The sequence below is a fragment of the Candida metapsilosis genome (assembly GCF_017655625.1).
Source record: "Candida metapsilosis strain BP57 chromosome Unknown scaffold2, whole genome shotgun sequence".
NCBI lineage: Eukaryota > Fungi > Ascomycota > Pichiomycetes > Serinales > Debaryomycetaceae > Lodderomyces > Lodderomyces metapsilosis.
This window is the reverse complement of record NW_027138160.1, coordinates 835,828-854,584: the sequence shown is the minus strand read 5'-3', so window position 1 is coordinate 854,584 and position 18,757 is coordinate 835,828. Positions and strand designations below refer to the sequence as shown.

Sequence of the window (18,757 nt, the reverse complement as noted above, 5' to 3'; positions counted from 1 at the left end):
GTCCAAAGAAGAAAGAAAGAAAGAAAGAAAAGAAGGTGGATAAAGTGGTAAATTTTTTTTGTTTTTTTGCAACACAATTTATAGTCACACAATTTCTCGTCCTGTGTGATTAAACCCATACAAAGCAAAGCCAAATACAGTTATAAAGAAGTATTTACACCCTTGTGGAGCTGGTGTTCTCCTCTGAGCTACAAATAATGAAACTAGAATAAATAAATCACCTAAATACAAAACCTATAACAGAGCCCTCTTTTTTATCTTTTTCTTTTCTTTTATCACTCTTTAATTTCTATGCATTATTATTATTATTATTGTTATCTATAATTTGGGAGTTTCTTTTCAGTCTGTTTCCATTGCTGTAGCTTCTATTGGAGTTGTTGCCATAAAATCCCGATCTCCTTCTATTTGATTTCTCATTATTATTGCCATTGTTGATATTTCCATTATTTCCAGTTCCATTTGCATTGCCATTATTGTGATCGTTGCTTTTACCACCACTTTTAGATCTCCATTTGCTATTGGTGTTGGTGTTGATGAGGTTATTATTAACTGTTGGCTTTCTATCCACCAGGTGGGTTCTTGAGTGAGCGTGAGCGTGTGGATGTTGATACATTTGTGGTGAATGAGGGTTTGAGGAGTTGTTAATGGAGTGGTAACTGTTTCTTTTCAGCTTTCTTCTCGTCGATCCAGCTCTCGTTAGGTTATTCGCACTACCACTACCATTGCTCAACTCATTATCCACCAAAGTCACATCCTCATCATCATCAAACGTAATGTGGCTCAACGTTTGTCTCGAGTTTTGAAGAATTTCCACCAAGTCCACTTCCACTTTTTCATGCTCCACCAATAAATCTTGAAGGTCAGGGTATTTTTTAATCAAAAATTCAATTGTAGTATTGCAATTAGTCAAGATATCTTTGGATTCTTCTCCATTTAGTTTAGCCATTTTGGCCAAAGTGGAAAGCATATCCAATATTTTGGTATTCTTATGAACATAAATGGTATCCATGGATTGTTTCTTCTTCTGTAAAGAATCAATCAAGGTATCTACATCTTTCTCATTGGATGTAATTGTTGTTTGCAACTCTTCCCATTTCTCCGTGTTTGTCTTTTTGTAATTCTCAAACTGCTCAGAAATATTATCTATCTCCTTCTTGTAATGTTGTTTATACTCTTTGGTGCTGGTAACCAACGCATCATAGGAAATTTTCAAACTTTCATATTCCGCCATAGTTTTATCGTTACTTGAAGCCAAATTCTCACATCTCATTTTCATTTGTCTATTCAGGAAATTAGTAGATTCAATTGAGCTTGATAATTCATTATTTTGATCTTCCAAATCAGCAATTCGACGATCTTTACGCTTCAACATTGCATTCAACATTTCAGTTTCATGTTTTAGATTAGCAACTTGATCAACAAGAGATTCGTTTCTTTGACTTAGAACCTGGTTCTTCTTGTTGGTCTCTTGGTTGCTTTGTTTTAAAGTGGTTATTTCATCCGTAAGCTTGTCGATGTTGGACTGTAATGAGTCGATAACACGCGACGAAGATGACAACAACGTAGCAGCAGATTTTTGATGAGTCAATGACATTTTGGTAAGGAGACTATATGTGTTTTTGGATAACTGAGCAGAGCTAATGGTACTTTGCTTGTGTGTTGTGTGGAATTGAACCCAGTGAACCTGATTGTAGACGATTAGGTTTTATTAGCTGTTCTTTTTTTTTCGTTTTTCCGCAAAATAGTAAGCTGGGAAGGAAAAAAAAATTTTTGGAAAATTGGGTATTGATATAAATATAGGTGTGACTGAGAAAGACTTGTAACTGGTCCGTTCAGTTATATAATTGAACTTTGGTTGGCTTCGTACTAAGGTATAAAAAAAAGACCCTGTTTAGATGGTGATACTTTTTTTTCTGTTTGTTTGTTTGTTTGGTTGTCAATAAAGTAAAAAAATTAAAAAATAAAAATTTGTTTTTTATTGACAGTTTCACAAAACTTAATTCTACGACACTCACGCTTTTTGCGACATTGAAAAATAGACGGGGGAACGACGCGACACAAACAAGTAAGATCCAGGAACGAGGAAAAACGTAAATTATCACGTGCACCACTCATTGCAAACCGAGGATTTACCAACGGAATATAATTTACATTTACACATTGTACGAGAGATACCATTAGCATCAGAAGCCATTTCCAATTTTTCTCAAAGCATAGTTGAATCAAAACTAAAGGTAATTTCCAATGCAAATTTTTTTGGTATCGAAACGCATTGAAATTGATTAGCCTAGAGGATAACGCAGTGAAATTCCTATAAAAGAGGAAACCTTACCGATGTAAGCATATAAAATGCATCATAGTAGAGCTTCAGCTTACTCTTCTTTCCCAGATCTATTTTTCTTAAACTTTTACTTGCAAACTGTTCAAACGATTCAATGTCGTGAAAAACGCGACACCACATACATCTGATCACGCTTCTATAATCCCCACACAATAACCACTACGCATAGAATAAAGAGAGCAGTATCCTTGCGTGATCATCACGACTTATCTTTTCCTGAATATATTAACTCGACTTCAATTTGTATTTCTCGAAAGTTTTCATCATCTTAGCCTTCCCACTTCCTATTCCCACTTTCCACCACCCACGAGGGTTTTAATAATTTTACTCTACTAACTAGTAGTCGCACAAAGATTTCTCATTTAGCGCCACGCCACAGGGGCCAGAAAAAAACAAAAATTGCAATTTTTTTCGTTGATGAACTTTTCAAAGATACTCAAACTTATCCCAAGAAAGAGCATTCTACCCAATCGCTATTACACAATGTCCTCCTCCTCCTCATACAAATTAGTCTGTTTAGGTAACCCATTACTCGACCTCCAAACCAACGTCGATAAATCCTACTTAACCAAATACGACTTGAAAGACAACGACGCCATCTTGGCCGAGGAAAAACATTTACCAATCTATGAAGAAATCTTGCAGAAACCAGACTTGATTTTAGTTGCTGGTGGAGCTGCGCAAAACACCGCTAGAGGAGCACAATACATCTTGCCTGCTGACTCTGTTGTTTATTTCGGATCAGTTGGTAATGATGTTTATGCTGAACGGTTAAATGAAGCTAATGAGGCGTATGGATTAACTACGAAATACCAAGTTCAACTGGAGTATGCTACTGGTAAATGTGCTGCTTTGATTTATGATCACCATAGGTCCTTGGTTACTGATTTGGCCGCTGCTAACCATTTCAAGCCAGAACATTTACAAAAACCGGAAAATTGGTCCATTGTTGAAAATGCCACTCATTACTACATTGGTGGATTCCATTTAACTGTCTCACCAGAAGCCATCTTGTTGTTGGGTAAACATGCAGCTGAGACCAATAAGCCATTGGCACTCAATTTCAGTGCTCCTTTCATTGCTCAATTTTTCAAAGATCAATTGGACTCAGTTTTGCCCTATGTTGATTACGTCATTGCCAACGAATCTGAAGCTGAAGCTTATGCTCAATCACATGATTTGAAAGTTGATCACAAGGATGTCGTTGCCATTGCAAAGGAGATTGTCAAATTGCCAAAGGAAAATAAACAAATTCCACGTACTGTCATCTTCACTCAAGGTACTGAGCCAACAGTTACTGTTACCGATTTGGGTAATGGACAAGTTGAAGTTCACGAATATCCAGTTGCTCCCTTGTCAAAGGAACAAATTGTTGATACTAATGGTGCTGGAGATGCATTTGCTGCTGGATTCATTGCTTCTTTGGTGCAAGGTGAATCTTTGGCTAAAGCTGTTGATGTGGGTCAATGGGCCGCCAAGTTGTCTATCCAACAAGTTGGACCAACTTTCCCATTCCCAAAGCAAACTTACCAATAGAGAAGCACAAGCACTGAAAGGACATGAATTTTTTAATAGAAGTAAACAAATTTAAATATACACAGTATACAAACACTTTCAACAGTTTAAACACCCTTAATTTCATTAAACATGTGCACAAGACAAAAATAATGGCCTAGTACCCCCAACAAGACACAAATATGCCAAATGTTATGACTAGCCAAAAAGTAATCGACCCACCATAAACTCATAAACGTATTAGCATAGGGGGTCTTTGTAGGTTCCTTTTTGAAATGTTTCTTCACCAACCGTTTGAAATCGTCCTCTTCGGAGGACTCATCAGATGTATCTTGGTCATCCACTTCACTATCATCTTGATCACCCAACGCATTAGTCACTTTTTGTAACCTTTCCACTTCCAAATCCAACAATTCTTGTTCAATCTGATCAATCTCTTCTTCTCCCGCATGGCCCACCTTATCTTCAATCACATCAATTGCATCATAATGATGTTGACACGCACCAGCACTATTCTCCTCAATAATAACATCAAATCTCCACCGTTCGGGGATTAGACCACCATAAAACACCACTCCTAGGAGGTACCATACAAAACTCATGTAAAATAAAGGTAATGTAAACCAAAACGAATGGACAACTCCATAATAACATGATTGACACATGAGTGAAACGGAGCCCGACACTGATAATCCAATGAAAAATCCAATACGCAACGGACGACATTCAGGTTTATCGAAATATGGACTCCAATTGAATGCAAATCCTCCGACACCACAACACATTGTGAAAAGGGTAAAAGCTAGGGCGAAATTGGGATGATTGTACAATGCACAATACTCGACAGATATAACTGAACAAGTTATTAGTAAAGTTATACCTGAGTAATCAATGCATGCAAAATTGGCTCTACTGGGGAAATGAGCAAAACAGGAATACGTATGCCAAGTTGAGGAGGAAATTAGACATCCTAAAGCCGCAGCAAGAAACAAGTACATAATCAGTTTATCTCCACTTCCGAGCTCAGCAAACACCTTAGTCAGTGGGAATTGCACCAAGGCAATGTATCCCACAATAAACACTCCAAGTAAATGTGACCAGATATTCATGGTTTCATTATGCCAAGCAAAAATCAGTTTCCACATTTCACTATGTTTCAAAGAGAAGCGGTATCCTTGAATAATGTACTTATTTTCTCTCCACATTAATGGTAATTCATAATAATGGACATACTTGTTTTTGGCTGCGTTTTTCAAAGCTCTATTGAAATTGAAATATCGTAAATTGATAAACTGTGGTTGTTCTTCTTGTAGGTCCTTGAATCCACCTTCAACAATGGCATTCTTCTCTCGGAGATAGTCATCGATGTTGGATAATTTTTGATCAAAGTAGTAAATCATATCAATTAGTTTGTTGGCGAGGGCTTCACGAGTGCCTGATATTGGAACTGACAACGACACCTCCTCCTCCTCTGCCTTCTCTTTATCCTTCTCTTCCATAATCTTATCCTCCACCATATCTGGATCAACAGAATTAAACAAGTAGTCATATTGATCAGTCAACAAGTTGTATAAAAACTCCACATTGGTGAATCCTTTACTTAGGACACTCTTTTTGATCAATCTAAGACGATCTCTAATCAAATTCAACTTGATCAAAGACACCTCTTTTAAACTTTGTAAACTTGCAGTTGAATCGCTCCTATCACGATGTTCATAAATGTTGGTTGTTGTCTTGATAGGTCTCTCTGTGGCTGATTCATCAGCGTGGGCTTCTTTCCATTTGAAGAATAAGTCAAAATTGTTTAATCTTGACTCAATTGAGGAGACAAAGTAGTCTAATTTTTCAATGAGTACTTCTTCAACACCTGATGGGTTACGATGGTGGAACCTATTTGTAGGATCAGTGCCTTGACTGTGCAATTCAGTTGCAGTAGAAGACATGGTGGGGTTATTTTGAATAGGTAAGTTTTGATAGCAAGGGAGCCAAAAGAATGTGTGAGTTGAGTTGCCTAGAAGTTCTCTTGAGATTGGGTACTTTTGGCTTTTGGTATGATGTCAAAATGAGTGTGGAGTGATTTTCCAATAGGATGATATAAGGTCCTGTATTCTCTGTTATTTTTTTATACCAAAGTATAGCTTGTAAGGAATATTTGCTATTATAAATATAGAGTTGTTGGAAGGAACGTGGGGTCTGCTCTTCTTCTTCTTCTTCTTCTTCTTCTTCGTTGGTTTCGTTATGTCTAATTGCTTAATTGTGTTCCGGTATACAAAAGCGCGGCAATAAAAAAAATAAAAAAAAAAAAAGAAAAAAAAAAAAAGAAATTTAATAGTGTACTGCATATACATATATATCACGTGTATCTTTATTAATTGTTACACAAAACAAGAATACTCCCTAATGATTGGTCAGAACATATTTACTAAAAAAAATAGGGGTAAACAAACCAAAGTAGGGCTGCGTTATACAATGTAAAATTCAAACAACAGATATTTATGTCGGCTCTATTAGCAACGGCTTATAAATTAAAATAAAAACAAGAATATAGTACTAAATTGGGAAATATAGTGTAACCACCGAAGGATGAAGGAATTGACTGTACAGTTATCAAAAATGTGCTGCATATCTGAAGGTACAATGTGCAATCAAAGGCCACTTCTTGTGAGAACCAGAGCAGAACAGACCCAAAGAGTTAATCCTTTTGTAACGGATGTGTCCCTTGAAGAAGCTAACTATTTCTGAAACTCACTCTTCTGGCGGTCCCTTTCCCTTTAATCGTTATTTGGGTGCAAAAAACAAAAAAAGAAAAGAAAAACAAGAAACCTGGCTAATACAAACACAAAAGACCTCTGTTGAAAGAGTTTTTCAGAAGTAAGACTTATATCGACCAGTCTATCACTGTGATACCATAAGTGATTGGTAAATTACAATAAAATGAAGTTTGCCTCAGCTTCATGTTCTCATATGAACTGATTTTGTAAATTCTATTTTATTATTTTTTCTATGCATGTATTATATATCACATGCAAAACAAACACTAAGTCCCTCATCTGCATTAATTGCGAAAGTGGAAAAGTCTTCTTCTCTTTGAAGTATGGCAATGAGAGACACTAGTAGCTACAAGTCACTGAGCATTTGCTAGGACCTGGTGTCTAATTGAAACCCACCCCTTTTTCATCGTTTCTTCCCATATATCTCTGGCTGGTTTTGTACGCACTCAACAGAAAATAATCTAATACCAACAATCGTACAATATCAGAATAAATATCCCCGCAAAATCTAACCCAATCTAAACTTTATAAGGAGACAATTTCCATATATATATATATACTAAACCAAATAGCAATAGCAATAGCAATAGCAGCAACAGCTAGTCTTTCATATATCCCCAGAACATCGTATTAAGCTAATCTACAATCATGCCAAAATACGCATTAATCACTGGCGCTTCATCAGGAATCGGATACAACTTGGCCATCGAATTACTGAAACGTGGATACCAAGTCATTGGATGCTCACCAGAACCAGTACTATATGGACAAAAGCCATTGGAACAAGAATACGGTGTCATTTCACTCCCGTTAGATATCACTGATATCAATAGTATTAAATCGGTTCATGCAAAAGTCAAAGAAATCACCAATAATCAGTTGTCTATCTTGTACAATAATGCTGGTATTTCTATTGCTGGACCAGCTATTGAAATCGATGAAGGTAAATTGGACAAGATTTTCCAAGTTAATGTCATTGGCCACATTAATATGACGAAATGGTTTGCACCAATGGTTATCAACACAAGAGGAACAATTGTATTCACTTCATCAGTCGCCGCTAGAGTACCACTCTCTTGGGTTTCCGCATACAACGCCACAAAAGCCGCCATTGACGCCTACGCCCAAACCTTGCATGGAGAAATGGCACCCTTTGGAGTCAGGGTCCATTCAGTAATCACCGGTGGAGTAGACACCGCCATCTGTGACGCCAATGAATGCAGTGCCATTGGTGACTCATACTATGATGTCCCAGGAATATACGACTCGATAAATGCGTCAGCTATGATGAGTCGTGATTTGAATATATCGCCTCAAGAATATGCGAAACAAGTGGTGCGTGATTTGATGAGATGGAGAGATCCTGGTTTGAACTTGTACCATGGTGCTAGAGCTTATTTCTTGCATTGGGTTAGTAGATATGTGCCACTTTGGTTGGTGGAATGGGGAGTTCAATGGCATTTCAAACAGGTGAGAGTGTTGAATACAATTGCCAAAATGGCCAAATTAGGGAGATTTACCAAAAGAGAGCAATAAAAACAGAAACATTTGTATATCATATAGGACCATTTAGTATCAAAAAAATACGTAAAGAACTAAAAGTAACAAAAAAAGACCAGACGTAGCTTACCAGACACGTAAACTTACCACCACCTATCCGACATCTTATCGGCACCTTGATTAGCCAACCGATCAGCAGCTTCATTCCCAGTATCTCCAGAATGACCTTTCACATGATGAAACTCCAAAGGTTGCCAATTACGCTCACGATGTAAATCATTAATTTCATTCTTCAACTCAACTGCATCTCTAATCAAGTCTGAATTGGAAACTGGGTTACCGGTGGCTGTTTTCCATCCATTTGTCGCCCATTTATCTGACCATTCATTGACTGATTGAATAGCATATTTCGAATCACTATAAATGTCATACTTTGTAGAAGGAGAACTGGTCTTCTTTCCACTAGCTAAATCATTCTTGATATTAGTCAATGCATGTTTCATTCCATGCAACTCGGCACGTTGATTGGTTGGTGCATACTTGTTGATATTATCAACTTCATGTAATCCAACTGCCGCGTTACGTGAATCTCCTGGACCGTAGTAGACACCATACCCAGAAGGTGCTGACTTGGATTGCCCATTACCTCTTGATGCTCCATCAACGTAGATTCTTGAAGTCTTTGGTGCTGATGACGAGGATGAGGAGGTGGAGGTGCTGGATGGCTTTGAGGAGGTTGCCTTTGAAATTTTTGAGCTTGAGCTGCCTCCGTAGCCACCACTGTATCCACCACCACTGTATCCACCACCACTGTAGCCACCACTGTAGCCACCACTATACCCACCACTGTAGCCACCACTGTAGCCACCACTGTACGAAGAAGAAGAGGCCCCTGACCCTGACCCTGATCCACCACTTGAACCACCACCACCACCCCCAGAAGCAAAAGATCTAGCCTCAGCAGCAGTGCTAAACTTCTTAAACGAAGCACCACTATACCCATTCACTTGATCCTTACAATCACTCCAATTGGAATAAACACCAGCGTTTCTTCCTTTAGCTACTGCGTAATATGGCATTCTTGATATTAATGAGACAAGTTTGGTTCTGAGGTATGATTTGAGTTGTGATATATAACTCAATTGAAAATGTTGATAAAAAAGAAAAGGGAGGGGTTAAAATATGGCTGTGTGGTGTGGGTTACTTTTTCTTGGTATTTATAGGGTATAGGGGAGAATCAAATTCCACATGACGCGTACAACCGTAAAATCGTAAAATTTTCTTTATTTTTTACGAAGAGGGGAAGCGAGCCGCATTGGACCTGCCCAATTGGGGAACATACGATTGCAAAAACATTACATATGGAATACACACTACCTACTCAAAAAAGTTTTCACGTAACTAGGTATATGATCCCTTTTGATTATGTATGAGCTACCCCTTGTGATTTAAATGTCTCAATATTCAGCGTAAATTGGTGGTTCAAAGTCAAACTTATTATGGTGAAGAGTGCCATTACTGTTCAGCTGACCCTTAGGTAGTGGTGAGATGCCATCGCTTATGGTATATTGTGATACATCATTTAGATCATCATCAGTTTTGTGCTTCTCTTGCTCCGCATCATCATTCCGTATACCCTCTCCTTCATCGTCCTCTTCAATTGACCCTCCTCTCAACATCATCATTGAAGGGCTCAAACTAGCTAACCTCCTAGAAGGAGTACGTCCACCAATATCAAATTCAAAATTAAAACTCCTACCCTTGTTCCCGCTGCTTTTTAAATACGAAGAAGAGCTTCCTGGTTGTGATACGAAGGAAGAACTCAGTGAAGACGAAGTTGAATTCATTAATAATGGTTGTGAATCCCATAGTTGCAAGTATTGATTCAGAGGAGAGCTGGCAAAATCAGAATTATGACTGATTTCAGAGATATCAAGCTCCGACGCACCAGCAGCGGCAATATCAACACCATTGGGATATTTAATAGTCGAACCTAGTTGTAAGTCAATATAGTCAGGAGTTAATGGCTCTTGTTGGATACATTCAAGGGGCAGATACGAGCTTTTACTGAAACTGGAATCAATGGTTATTGAACCACCAGCAGTGGAAGTTACTTCTGTAACTACTTTGTCAAAAAGTAGTGGGATATACTTTTTGGGGCGTTGCAGTTGTCCTTCCTTTGTTGACGCCGTTTCAGAAACTGCTGCGAAGGGTGATATACTCTTAGTTTGGACTATATCTCCAGTTGTTGTTGTAGTCAAAGGCTTAGCAACTAAATAGTCACACATCTTGTCTTCTGAAGTAACCTCTTTGACGCCATTTGCAAACCCGTTTTCTCCTCTAGCAAGTAAGGTTACGCAATTCTTATCTCCTTTAACATCCTCCTCGCTTTCGTCACTATAATTCATCCCATCAGTTCCTGTAATTGTAGTAAGTCGAGGTGACTGTATTTTATCAGCAAGGGTTTGTTCAACAATCTCACTAAATGTAGAAGACTGTATCAAATCAACAATCTCACAGCTTGGATCAGTTTCCAAAGATAATACGTTTAAACCACTCTCTGTATTAGCCCAATCACTTCCACGCTGACTACCAACCCAACCCAACACTTTGATAGCAACCAAAATCAAAATTGAAGCCAATATGAACCCAAATACATAAGGCATGGACTTGGCTTCATCAACCTGTCTATATTCAAACAAATGATTATTCCAAGTTCGGGGTTTAGCATGTGTCAAATTATTATACTCCTTAACGAGATCATGAACTCTTAATTGTGGTGGCAGTAAAGATGACTCAATGGATGGTTTATTGTGTAGATTGTATCCAATTTGATGAGGTGGCGAAAGGCCCAACTTCAATGGGCTAATAAAGCACCTTTGGAAATGTTGTAGCATCAATATGATACTCGATTGGATATAGCTCAAAACGGAAGTCATTATTCAAATAGAAGGTCGTGTGAACTGTCTATTGATGTAAGTAGGGAGTTTCTTTGATGAGAAGATTCACTTTCACTCAGTTGTTTTCAAATTTTGTTATGATATTTGTATAAATTACTTGCATATACAGTGCGTTTTAAGTAAGTCGTCTCTTTAAGGAATTCGTACAGAAAAAAAAAAAAAACAATCAAAATTTTACCAAGTTTTAGTACAAAAATCTATGTAGAATTGGACTCAAAATAGCTTAATCAAAACGGTTTTCTCATGGCAATGATTAGGAAGTGTTAGTTTTATCACCCAATGGCTCTCTTTTCTGCGTTTTCGCCATCTTTTTCTCCATATCTTGCTTTAATTTTTTACTCCGAGGCTGAACCTCTTGGCTCGTTTTAATCTCGCCATTATCCATGGAACACACCTTTTTCTTAGGCCCTTTCAGTGGAGGGTTTTCTTTCAGTTCTAGTTTACGTGATAGCGTCCTTATTATGTTATCCTTTTGCGCAATTGTTTGGTCACGTAGTTGAATTTCCCTGTTTCTCACCCGTTCTTTTGCACGAATATTTCTCTCAGTTGGTTTCGAGCTTTCTTCTGGGTAAACAACACCGGAAACCCCATTTATACATAAATTCGAATTCAGAGAATCATATAGTGGTGCGTTTTCATCAGAAACTATTGCATTTTTCTTTGTTAGCTCCGGATTTTCAAGGACCATTTGTTTATCAATGGGCCATAGCCCAGACTTCCTGAACCCACTTGAAATGTTCTCTTTTGTCATCCTAAGGTTTCTAGAGCCAATCCAGAACTCTATAAACTTGTCTTTTGGGACAACATGTGTTGCATGCCTGTCAAAATAACGGGCAACAAGTTTTCTGTAATGATCCTTAACGGGTTTGAAAACACCGACATCTAACGGCTGCATCAAATGCAGGCAATGGGGTGGTAGGTAAATCGGGATCACTCTAGCATCCTTTAGAACCAGTTTGAGCTCTTCGCTGTAATGTGTTGCGTGGTTATCCATGATCAAAATCCGGTAATCTTGAGAATTTTTTGGTGCAGTGAAAGGAATGAATATCTTCCGCACCCATTGCTCAAAATGGTCTCCAGTGTTCCAGCCTTTATAGCTCACGGCATAAGCCCACTCCAACTTCTCATCATCTGAAATCTGGTTGGTCATGAGCGTTTTACTCTTGAATATTGAGAGGGGATATCTAATTCTTTCTCCTGCAGCTGAAATAGCCTCCACAACTGTGGTAATTTCCTTACTATTTCCACTCTTGACATTCGTACTCTTTTTCAGACTATCGCCGGCAACTCTTTTCTTTCCAATTTGGTGTATAAATATACCTGTTTCGTCCATGTTCCAAATGTTTACTGCCTCAACCTTGTACCGAGTTACAGCGTCCTCATAGCGCTGAAAAAACACCTCTATTCCTGCCAAAGAGACCCCATAGGTTCGATTCTGGTCTGTCGGTTTGGCCGAGAGCATCCTAATCCATGGGTGTCTCTCCAACATGTTATATGGCCAGTTATCTCCTACGTGATGATCTATACCGAGCGCGTCCAAAATATCCTGCGCAAATTCTTGCATCTCACGGGCTGTTAACCCAACGTGTTCGTGATCTGCTGCTTGGACCTGTCTAAGAAAGAGGATCTCTTGCTTTCCTGATAGTACTTGTTGACTTTCGTGGGCTTGTTTGCGTGGTAAACCGCCCTCTAATCGATAGGCTAATGCTGATCTGTGATGCCCATACTTACGTGCAATTTTCGAATTATTAGGACGAGTTTGGCTCTTACTTTCAATAACAGCCATCTGCAATGATTCCTCCCATTCTCTTTTCTCCTCCTCTGTCTTTTTCTTTTTCGAAGGTGGCATTGTGGTGGTATAAGAGCGGGTTAAAAACTACACTTGTTTACATTTTACGTGATTTTTTTTTTATTTTTTTTGTACGAATTCCTTAAAGAGACGACTTACTTAAAACGCACTGTATATAGTTTTTTGCATTTGTTTATCTTTTGGTTTCCTTCTTTTTGTGTTATGTACTGTGCACGTGACTAGTTTCAATGTCGCATCTTTTCTGTCTCAACAGTACATTCCTCGACATGTTATACATTTTGTCATCACATAACCTCATTTACCAAAACCATCTTCATTCAACCACTAAATCGTAACCTTCTGAACCTTTTATTTGGAATTCAACACCTTTTTTATTTAATACTACTCCCATCACATCCAACCCTGCAGACAATTAGATGCTGCTATCAGTGCTACAACTTCTTCCTGCCACGCCACAATTTCTCAAGATCATCATCACCCCCTCTCCCTAATGACTGCATCAAATCCATCCTCATCATCATCATCTCCACACCAACGAAGATCCTACTCTCGTCAAGGTTGTAGAGAATGCAAACGACGCAAAATAAAATGTCCTGAAGAAAAACCAGCTTGTTCGACATGTGTACGGTTGGGTAAATCTTGTTCGTATCCATTAGCTGGAGAAAAAGTGTTGCGTATATCACGAAGATTGATTAGGGAGGAGATTGAAAATTTGGGTAAATCTACCCAGTTTTTGCCTGTTCAGTATAATGTGCCGAAACGGTTACAATCGGAGGCTAAGGATGGGGGTGCTGAAAAGGGGTCACCACGGGCGGCTACACCAACAGCTACACCGATAGAGGCACCAACAGCTGCGCCACCACCACCAACAGCACCACCACTAATCAACACACCCAATGTGGGCCCTACTTTCACCCCCATGCCTAATCCATTAACTGAGTCTCCGGAACCCCAAAGAAGATCACTTTTAAACATTGAAAACCTCATCAACAACAACCATGATGATCATTTGGATTTTCTCAACGGGACGGATTTAAATATGTTGACTAATGATTTATCCAACTTGGTGAATGAGATTATGGAGTTTCAAAACATCCCATTGCAAGAGGATTTCCAATTTGATTTCTTCAACAATACTCCATTCAATGCGTCTCCACTGGAACAACACCCACCTTACCATTCACAGCTACACATCCACGACGAATTTATTCGAAATGTACCCATTGATTACATAAAACTTAAACGCAAGCATGAACTCCTCTACTTGGAACAGTTTTACAACAACTTTGCCAACATTATTGAGCCTTTCAATGCGTATCATGCGCCAACTAAAACTACATCCAACCCAGCTAGAGACATTATTTTGAAAACCGCCAGTACTGAGCCATGCTTACTTGCAGCTGTGCTTGCAGAAGGAGCCAAAACTAGCTTCATGAAGTATAAGCAACCAGAAGATGAAAAGGCGTATGGTGCATACTTATCCAAATGTTTAAAATTGCTTGAACCAGCTAAAGAGGTGACCAATTTGAATGCCAATATTGAAGGTGTATTATTGACTTTGCTTTTACTTACAGCAGCCACGGCGACAAGTACGCAACAATGGCGCCCTCATTTAACTGGATGTAAAGATTTACTACTCAAGATATCCACGAGTAACTATATGGCTAATATTTCCAAAGTGTTTGTGTTTTGTAAATATTGGTTTATTTCAATTGAAATATTGGCTGGGTTGAGTACAAACATAGGTGGGACTTTACAAACTGATTATGAAATTGATCATTTAATGTCATGTGGGTCGGAATATGAGATTGGGATTCTTCGTGAATTGGGAGTAATTACAGATCAAGGGTTTAATAATCTAATGGGGTATCATAATACATGTATTGCCTGTTTCCGTGATTTATTCAAGCTACTCAATCGATATAGGCTAGAGTCTGATACCCTAGCAATGGACTCGTTACAAAATATGAAAATCTTGTCTGATTTCTACCATCAAACAACAATCGTATACATTGATTCCAAAGGTATAATCCCCGAATCTGAGTTGCATAAATATACACCAGGTTTACCAATTGAAGAAATCCGTGTCGATAATGCTAGTTTTTGGTTAAGTTGGCAAGACATTTCCCATCAATCATTTGTTTTATCATCAATAATATTAATTTTGACCAGGTTTTATCGATTGGAACCAACAAACCCCAACGTGTCGCAATTAGTTGATAAGATTGTTTCATTTATCAATTATCTTTACAACTTTTCCGATGTTCAACAACATGCATCACCGTTTCTACTATTGATGATTCAGTGGCCATTGTTGATCACTGGTCTACAAGCAAGACGAGAGGATCAGCAGTTGCTCTTGTTAAAGTATTTCGCCATGGTGGGACAAATTGGTGCTGCTACTGCAACAGTCTCAGTCAACATGTTAAAAAAGCAATGGAAGGGAACATCATCATTTGAAGTTGGTGATACATTGATATACTAGAAAGAAAATTGTAACATTTATTTAAATACACAGCACCATATACATTTAACGTCTCTTCTATCTCTCTCTCCCCTTACCAATCACCAGGCACAAGTGGTTCCCTAGCAACTGGGATATTTCTTTGATACTTAGTTCCACCAGGCCTACAAGGTGGAATATAAGGATCAGGATGTTTCCATTTTTGCAATTTAGCCTCAGCAGCCTTAATCAACTGATCCAACTCTTCAACATTATCAACATGTCTATTAGCTTCAAATTGTGATCGAATATTTATCGTTTGAGCACGATACAAGTCAAATTTTAACGAGTGGTCGAAGGCGGTACGTAATGCTTGTCTGAATAAAGACGATACTCTTTTGGTATTTGCTTCTGTGAATGGTAAGATATGCGACATGACTATTGTACTGTGTGAGTTCAATGGGTGTCTGTGTCTGATGAATAATTTTTTTCTGCTTACAACTGATTTGTAGAAATTTATTGGTCAAAAGATAGATGGTAGCGTTGACTAATTCAACATCCTTAATTGCCTTTTATTCTATACACATTTTACAGATACTCATTCACCTCTTTCTTCCTTCTATATAATCTTATCAAGCACCTCCTCTCTCAGTTATTAAATAATAATTTTTTTTTTTTCATTTCCCTCTATTTTGTTGTGTTTAATTTACCCACTTTTTGTTTTGCACCAACAGCTCCTCCAGTTGCAACCTTCTTTCCATCAACGAATTTCCCACTGGTGTTAGCACTGGCTCCCTTCAACTTATCCTTACCACTTTCCTTATCACCAAACTTCTTCTTATAATTACCATTACTATTATGGAAATTGTTTCCCGTCTTCAGTTCTCTTGGTTCTAAATTGATAACCACGCCATCCAATGTAGTCTCTTTAGCTTCCAACGCTTTTCTTTGAGCTTCTTTATAAACAAAATCACACAAGGCAATGTTCTGATTAGTACGGAAGAATTTCAACTCCCCAAATTTCTTGGTGATGTGATCTTTCAATACTTTTTCATCAATGGTACGAATACCACGAATGTAGATTGGGTACCACTCATCCTTTTTGAATTTACCGCTACCTCCAGTCGATTGAGTAGCTGCTACCGGTGCTTTCTTGGCTGATGTTGGAGTAGACGCAGCAGTACTGGCTGATGTTGTGGGTTTAGATGTTGGCTTAGATGCTGGTTTGGATGCAGGAACAGCTTGATAAGCCAAATCAGCCCAAGTCATTGGTTGAGGTGGGCTTTTTGGTTTAGCTGGTTCTTCTGGCTTCACTTCTTCTTTTGGTGACTCTTCTTCCTTTTCCAATGGTTCTGATTTTGGAGTCTCTTCCGTCTTTGGTTCTTCAACAGCTGGTTCCTTCTTTTCCTCCTCTATAGTCTCTGGAGCTACTTCTTCCTCAACTTTCTCCTTCTCTGGCTCGGCATTTTCAACTGGCTGTGGCTTTGCCTCTTCTTTCTCTTCAGTAGCAACCGGCTTCTCTTCTGCAACTTCTTCTTTATCATCCTTTACCTCCTGATTATCCTTGAACCCATTACTTTCAATAAACTTCAAGACATCATTAGCCACATCATAAGTACTTTCCCTCTTACCAGGAGTTAAAACAAATGTTTGTGTAAATTGTTTAAAAGGTGAATCATTCTTTGACCATTCTCCAAAAGTAACAATGATGATATTCTTTTCCAAGGAAACTTGGAAAGTTGCACTAGTAATGACAATTCTGTTGTTGTCGTTGCCTCCACCAGACAAATGTTCAGCAAAGCACTTTTTAATAGCATCAGTGCCCTGAGCTTTGTAACTAGTGGTCAACTCATCATCTTCACCATTACCCTTCTTGCCTTCTTCAGGGAACGCGTCGTGCAAAATTGAAGCATTATCATGGTAAATCTTGTGAATAACGTCCAATTTGGCAATGTAAAAGTCATAGTAGGATTTGATGAAATACCATCCAATGTTGGAAACTCTCTCCTCGGATAAAGATTCCTTAACAGGAGCAGTTCCACTGTTTGGAGTCAGTTTACGTTCTTCCTGAACTGGAGTTGGTGATGTAGTCATAGTATAAAAAAAGGAGCGACGGAATTGATGCTAAAGGGAAAACAAAATGTATTGATACAAAAAAAAATAAAAGGGGGACAAGATGGCTTCTGGGTGGTATTCAGTCGTGCAAAATCAGATCCTTATCAATATCTTTGACCAATCAATGTCTTTAATGTACAGATTGAACTGAGAATGATGTGTGAAGGTTTGATCTCTCAATGTTCAAATTTTTTTTTTTCACTCTCACAGCACTGAATGAGCTGATGGGTTATGTGCAGGAGTAAATCTGCAAAATGAAATACACCAGTTGCGTACGGCTTCATGCTTATCCTTCCTGTACTATCTCCCAATGACTACTACAGTCCTATATTGTATCCCTCTACCGATGACAACTGTGCTATTTGCTATATGTTGTGTAAAACTATACAAGACAACATCCTTTCTTTTCCTCTATTGACACTCTCTCAACAACTGTTCCAAAATCTTATTCTCCAAATCACCTCTATTACTAACACCATTGAAGCTCTTGACCCCCATTCTTCTCAAAACGTCAATAGTCTTGTCCCTTGGGAAGCCCATATTTTCAAATTGGGTCACAATCGAATCATCAATTCCATACAATGCTGAATCTTTAACCTCAACAGCAGCGCCTGTACTACCTTCACCTTCAGATTTCCCATCATTAGCATACAATTTTGTCCAATATGCCGCAGTCTCTTCAAACCCAGCTTTATTGCTCAAATAATGTTTGGCAACTTCGGCATCTTGAGGGTCATTAGGTTCAGGTGATTGTAACAAAAGTTGTAACGAAATCAATGTCGACTTCAACGTCAATACAGGCGTCCATTTATCTTTCAAGATATTGAGACATATAGCACCAGTGACTGATGAAATGTTTGGATGATAGACTTTGGTGATGAATTTCATTTGTGGTGGCTTAAATGGGTATTCATTGGGGATATCTATTGCCACTTGGAACAACCCACCTTGGTATGGTGTTCCTGGTGGTCCTGAAAAGTATCCTGTTAAATGGGTTAAATCTGCATCATTGTTGAGTTCAAGCGTGACACCAGATTGTTTGTCTTGACGACACTCTTCTAACTCTTTTGCAATTCTCTTGACTCTGGACATTATGCAGTGTTTGATAAAGCGTTTCTGGTCTGTAGTTTGACGCGTTGATAAGCTATTGCTATTGCTATTGCTCTTGGTTATTGTTATGGTGGTTAGATTCAAAATTTTCGTTCGGCAATTGTTTGCCGCTGATTTTCTCGTTCCGCCGTCAAAATCTCTTTACATACGATCAATCTCTATAATCATTACATTCGTACAAAAAGTATATAC

General features: G+C 38.4%; 11 protein-coding genes across 11 annotated transcripts; 3 read left to right on the top strand and 8 right to left on the bottom strand. All coding sequences in view use genetic code 12, as the record gives it.

The window, feature by feature from the left end:
- Positions 1–289: 289 nt before the first annotated feature.
- On the bottom strand, positions 290–1,594 carry SHE3 (She3p; the record flags this gene model as incomplete). The annotated part of the gene is made up of 1 exon (XM_067690657.1): positions 290–1,594. One exon carries the CDS (start codon positions 1,592–1,594, stop codon positions 290–292), a length of 1,305 nt encoding a protein of 434 aa, XP_067549101.1.
- Positions 1,595–2,824: 1,230 nt separating this feature from the next.
- Positions 2,825–3,877, top strand: ADO1 (adenosine kinase; the record flags this gene model as incomplete). The annotated part of the gene is made up of 1 exon (XM_067690656.1): positions 2,825–3,877. One exon carries the CDS (start codon positions 2,825–2,827, stop codon positions 3,875–3,877), a length of 1,053 nt encoding a protein of 350 aa, XP_067549100.1.
- Positions 3,878–3,963: 86 nt separating this feature from the next.
- I9W82_001863 (uncharacterized protein) lies at positions 3,964–5,799 on the bottom strand (the record flags this gene model as incomplete). The annotated part of the gene is made up of 1 exon (XM_067690655.1): positions 3,964–5,799. One exon carries the CDS (start codon positions 5,797–5,799, stop codon positions 3,964–3,966), a length of 1,836 nt encoding a protein of 611 aa, XP_067549099.1.
- Positions 5,800–7,275: 1,476 nt separating this feature from the next.
- Positions 7,276–8,163, top strand: AYR2 (Ayr2p; the record flags this gene model as incomplete). Its single annotated transcript, XM_067690654.1, has 1 exon — positions 7,276–8,163. The coding sequence occupies one exon, from the start codon at positions 7,276–7,278 to the stop codon at positions 8,161–8,163; it is 888 nt and encodes a 295-aa protein (XP_067549098.1).
- A 107-nt stretch (positions 8,164–8,270) lies between these two features.
- Positions 8,271–9,206, bottom strand: I9W82_001861 (RNA-DNA hybrid ribonuclease; the record flags this gene model as incomplete). The annotated part of the gene is made up of 1 exon (XM_067690653.1): positions 8,271–9,206. One exon carries the CDS (start codon positions 9,204–9,206, stop codon positions 8,271–8,273), a length of 936 nt encoding a protein of 311 aa, XP_067549097.1.
- A 378-nt stretch (positions 9,207–9,584) lies between these two features.
- Positions 9,585–11,024, bottom strand: I9W82_001860 (uncharacterized protein; the record flags this gene model as incomplete). The annotated part of the gene is made up of 1 exon (XM_067690652.1): positions 9,585–11,024. The coding sequence occupies one exon, from the start codon at positions 11,022–11,024 to the stop codon at positions 9,585–9,587; it is 1,440 nt and encodes a 479-aa protein (XP_067549096.1).
- A 316-nt stretch (positions 11,025–11,340) lies between these two features.
- I9W82_001859 (uncharacterized protein) lies at positions 11,341–12,936 on the bottom strand (the record flags this gene model as incomplete). Its single annotated transcript, XM_067690650.1, has 1 exon — positions 11,341–12,936. One exon carries the CDS (start codon positions 12,934–12,936, stop codon positions 11,341–11,343), a length of 1,596 nt encoding a protein of 531 aa, XP_067549095.1.
- A 451-nt stretch (positions 12,937–13,387) lies between these two features.
- LYS14 (Lys14p) lies at positions 13,388–15,382 on the top strand (the record flags this gene model as incomplete). Its single annotated transcript, XM_067690649.1, has 1 exon — positions 13,388–15,382. One exon carries the CDS (start codon positions 13,388–13,390, stop codon positions 15,380–15,382), a length of 1,995 nt encoding a protein of 664 aa, XP_067549094.1.
- A 73-nt stretch (positions 15,383–15,455) lies between these two features.
- I9W82_001857 (uncharacterized protein) lies at positions 15,456–15,776 on the bottom strand (the record flags this gene model as incomplete). Its single annotated transcript, XM_067690648.1, has 1 exon — positions 15,456–15,776. One exon carries the CDS (start codon positions 15,774–15,776, stop codon positions 15,456–15,458), a length of 321 nt encoding a protein of 106 aa, XP_067549093.1.
- Positions 15,777–16,027: 251 nt separating this feature from the next.
- On the bottom strand, positions 16,028–17,434 carry I9W82_001856 (uncharacterized protein; the record flags this gene model as incomplete). The annotated part of the gene is made up of 1 exon (XM_067690647.1): positions 16,028–17,434. One exon carries the CDS (start codon positions 17,432–17,434, stop codon positions 16,028–16,030), a length of 1,407 nt encoding a protein of 468 aa, XP_067549092.1.
- A 432-nt stretch (positions 17,435–17,866) lies between these two features.
- Positions 17,867–18,547, bottom strand: I9W82_001855 (E2 ubiquitin-conjugating protein; the record flags this gene model as incomplete). Its single annotated transcript, XM_067690646.1, has 1 exon — positions 17,867–18,547. The coding sequence occupies one exon, from the start codon at positions 18,545–18,547 to the stop codon at positions 17,867–17,869; it is 681 nt and encodes a 226-aa protein (XP_067549091.1).
- Positions 18,548–18,757: the final 210 nt, after the last annotated feature.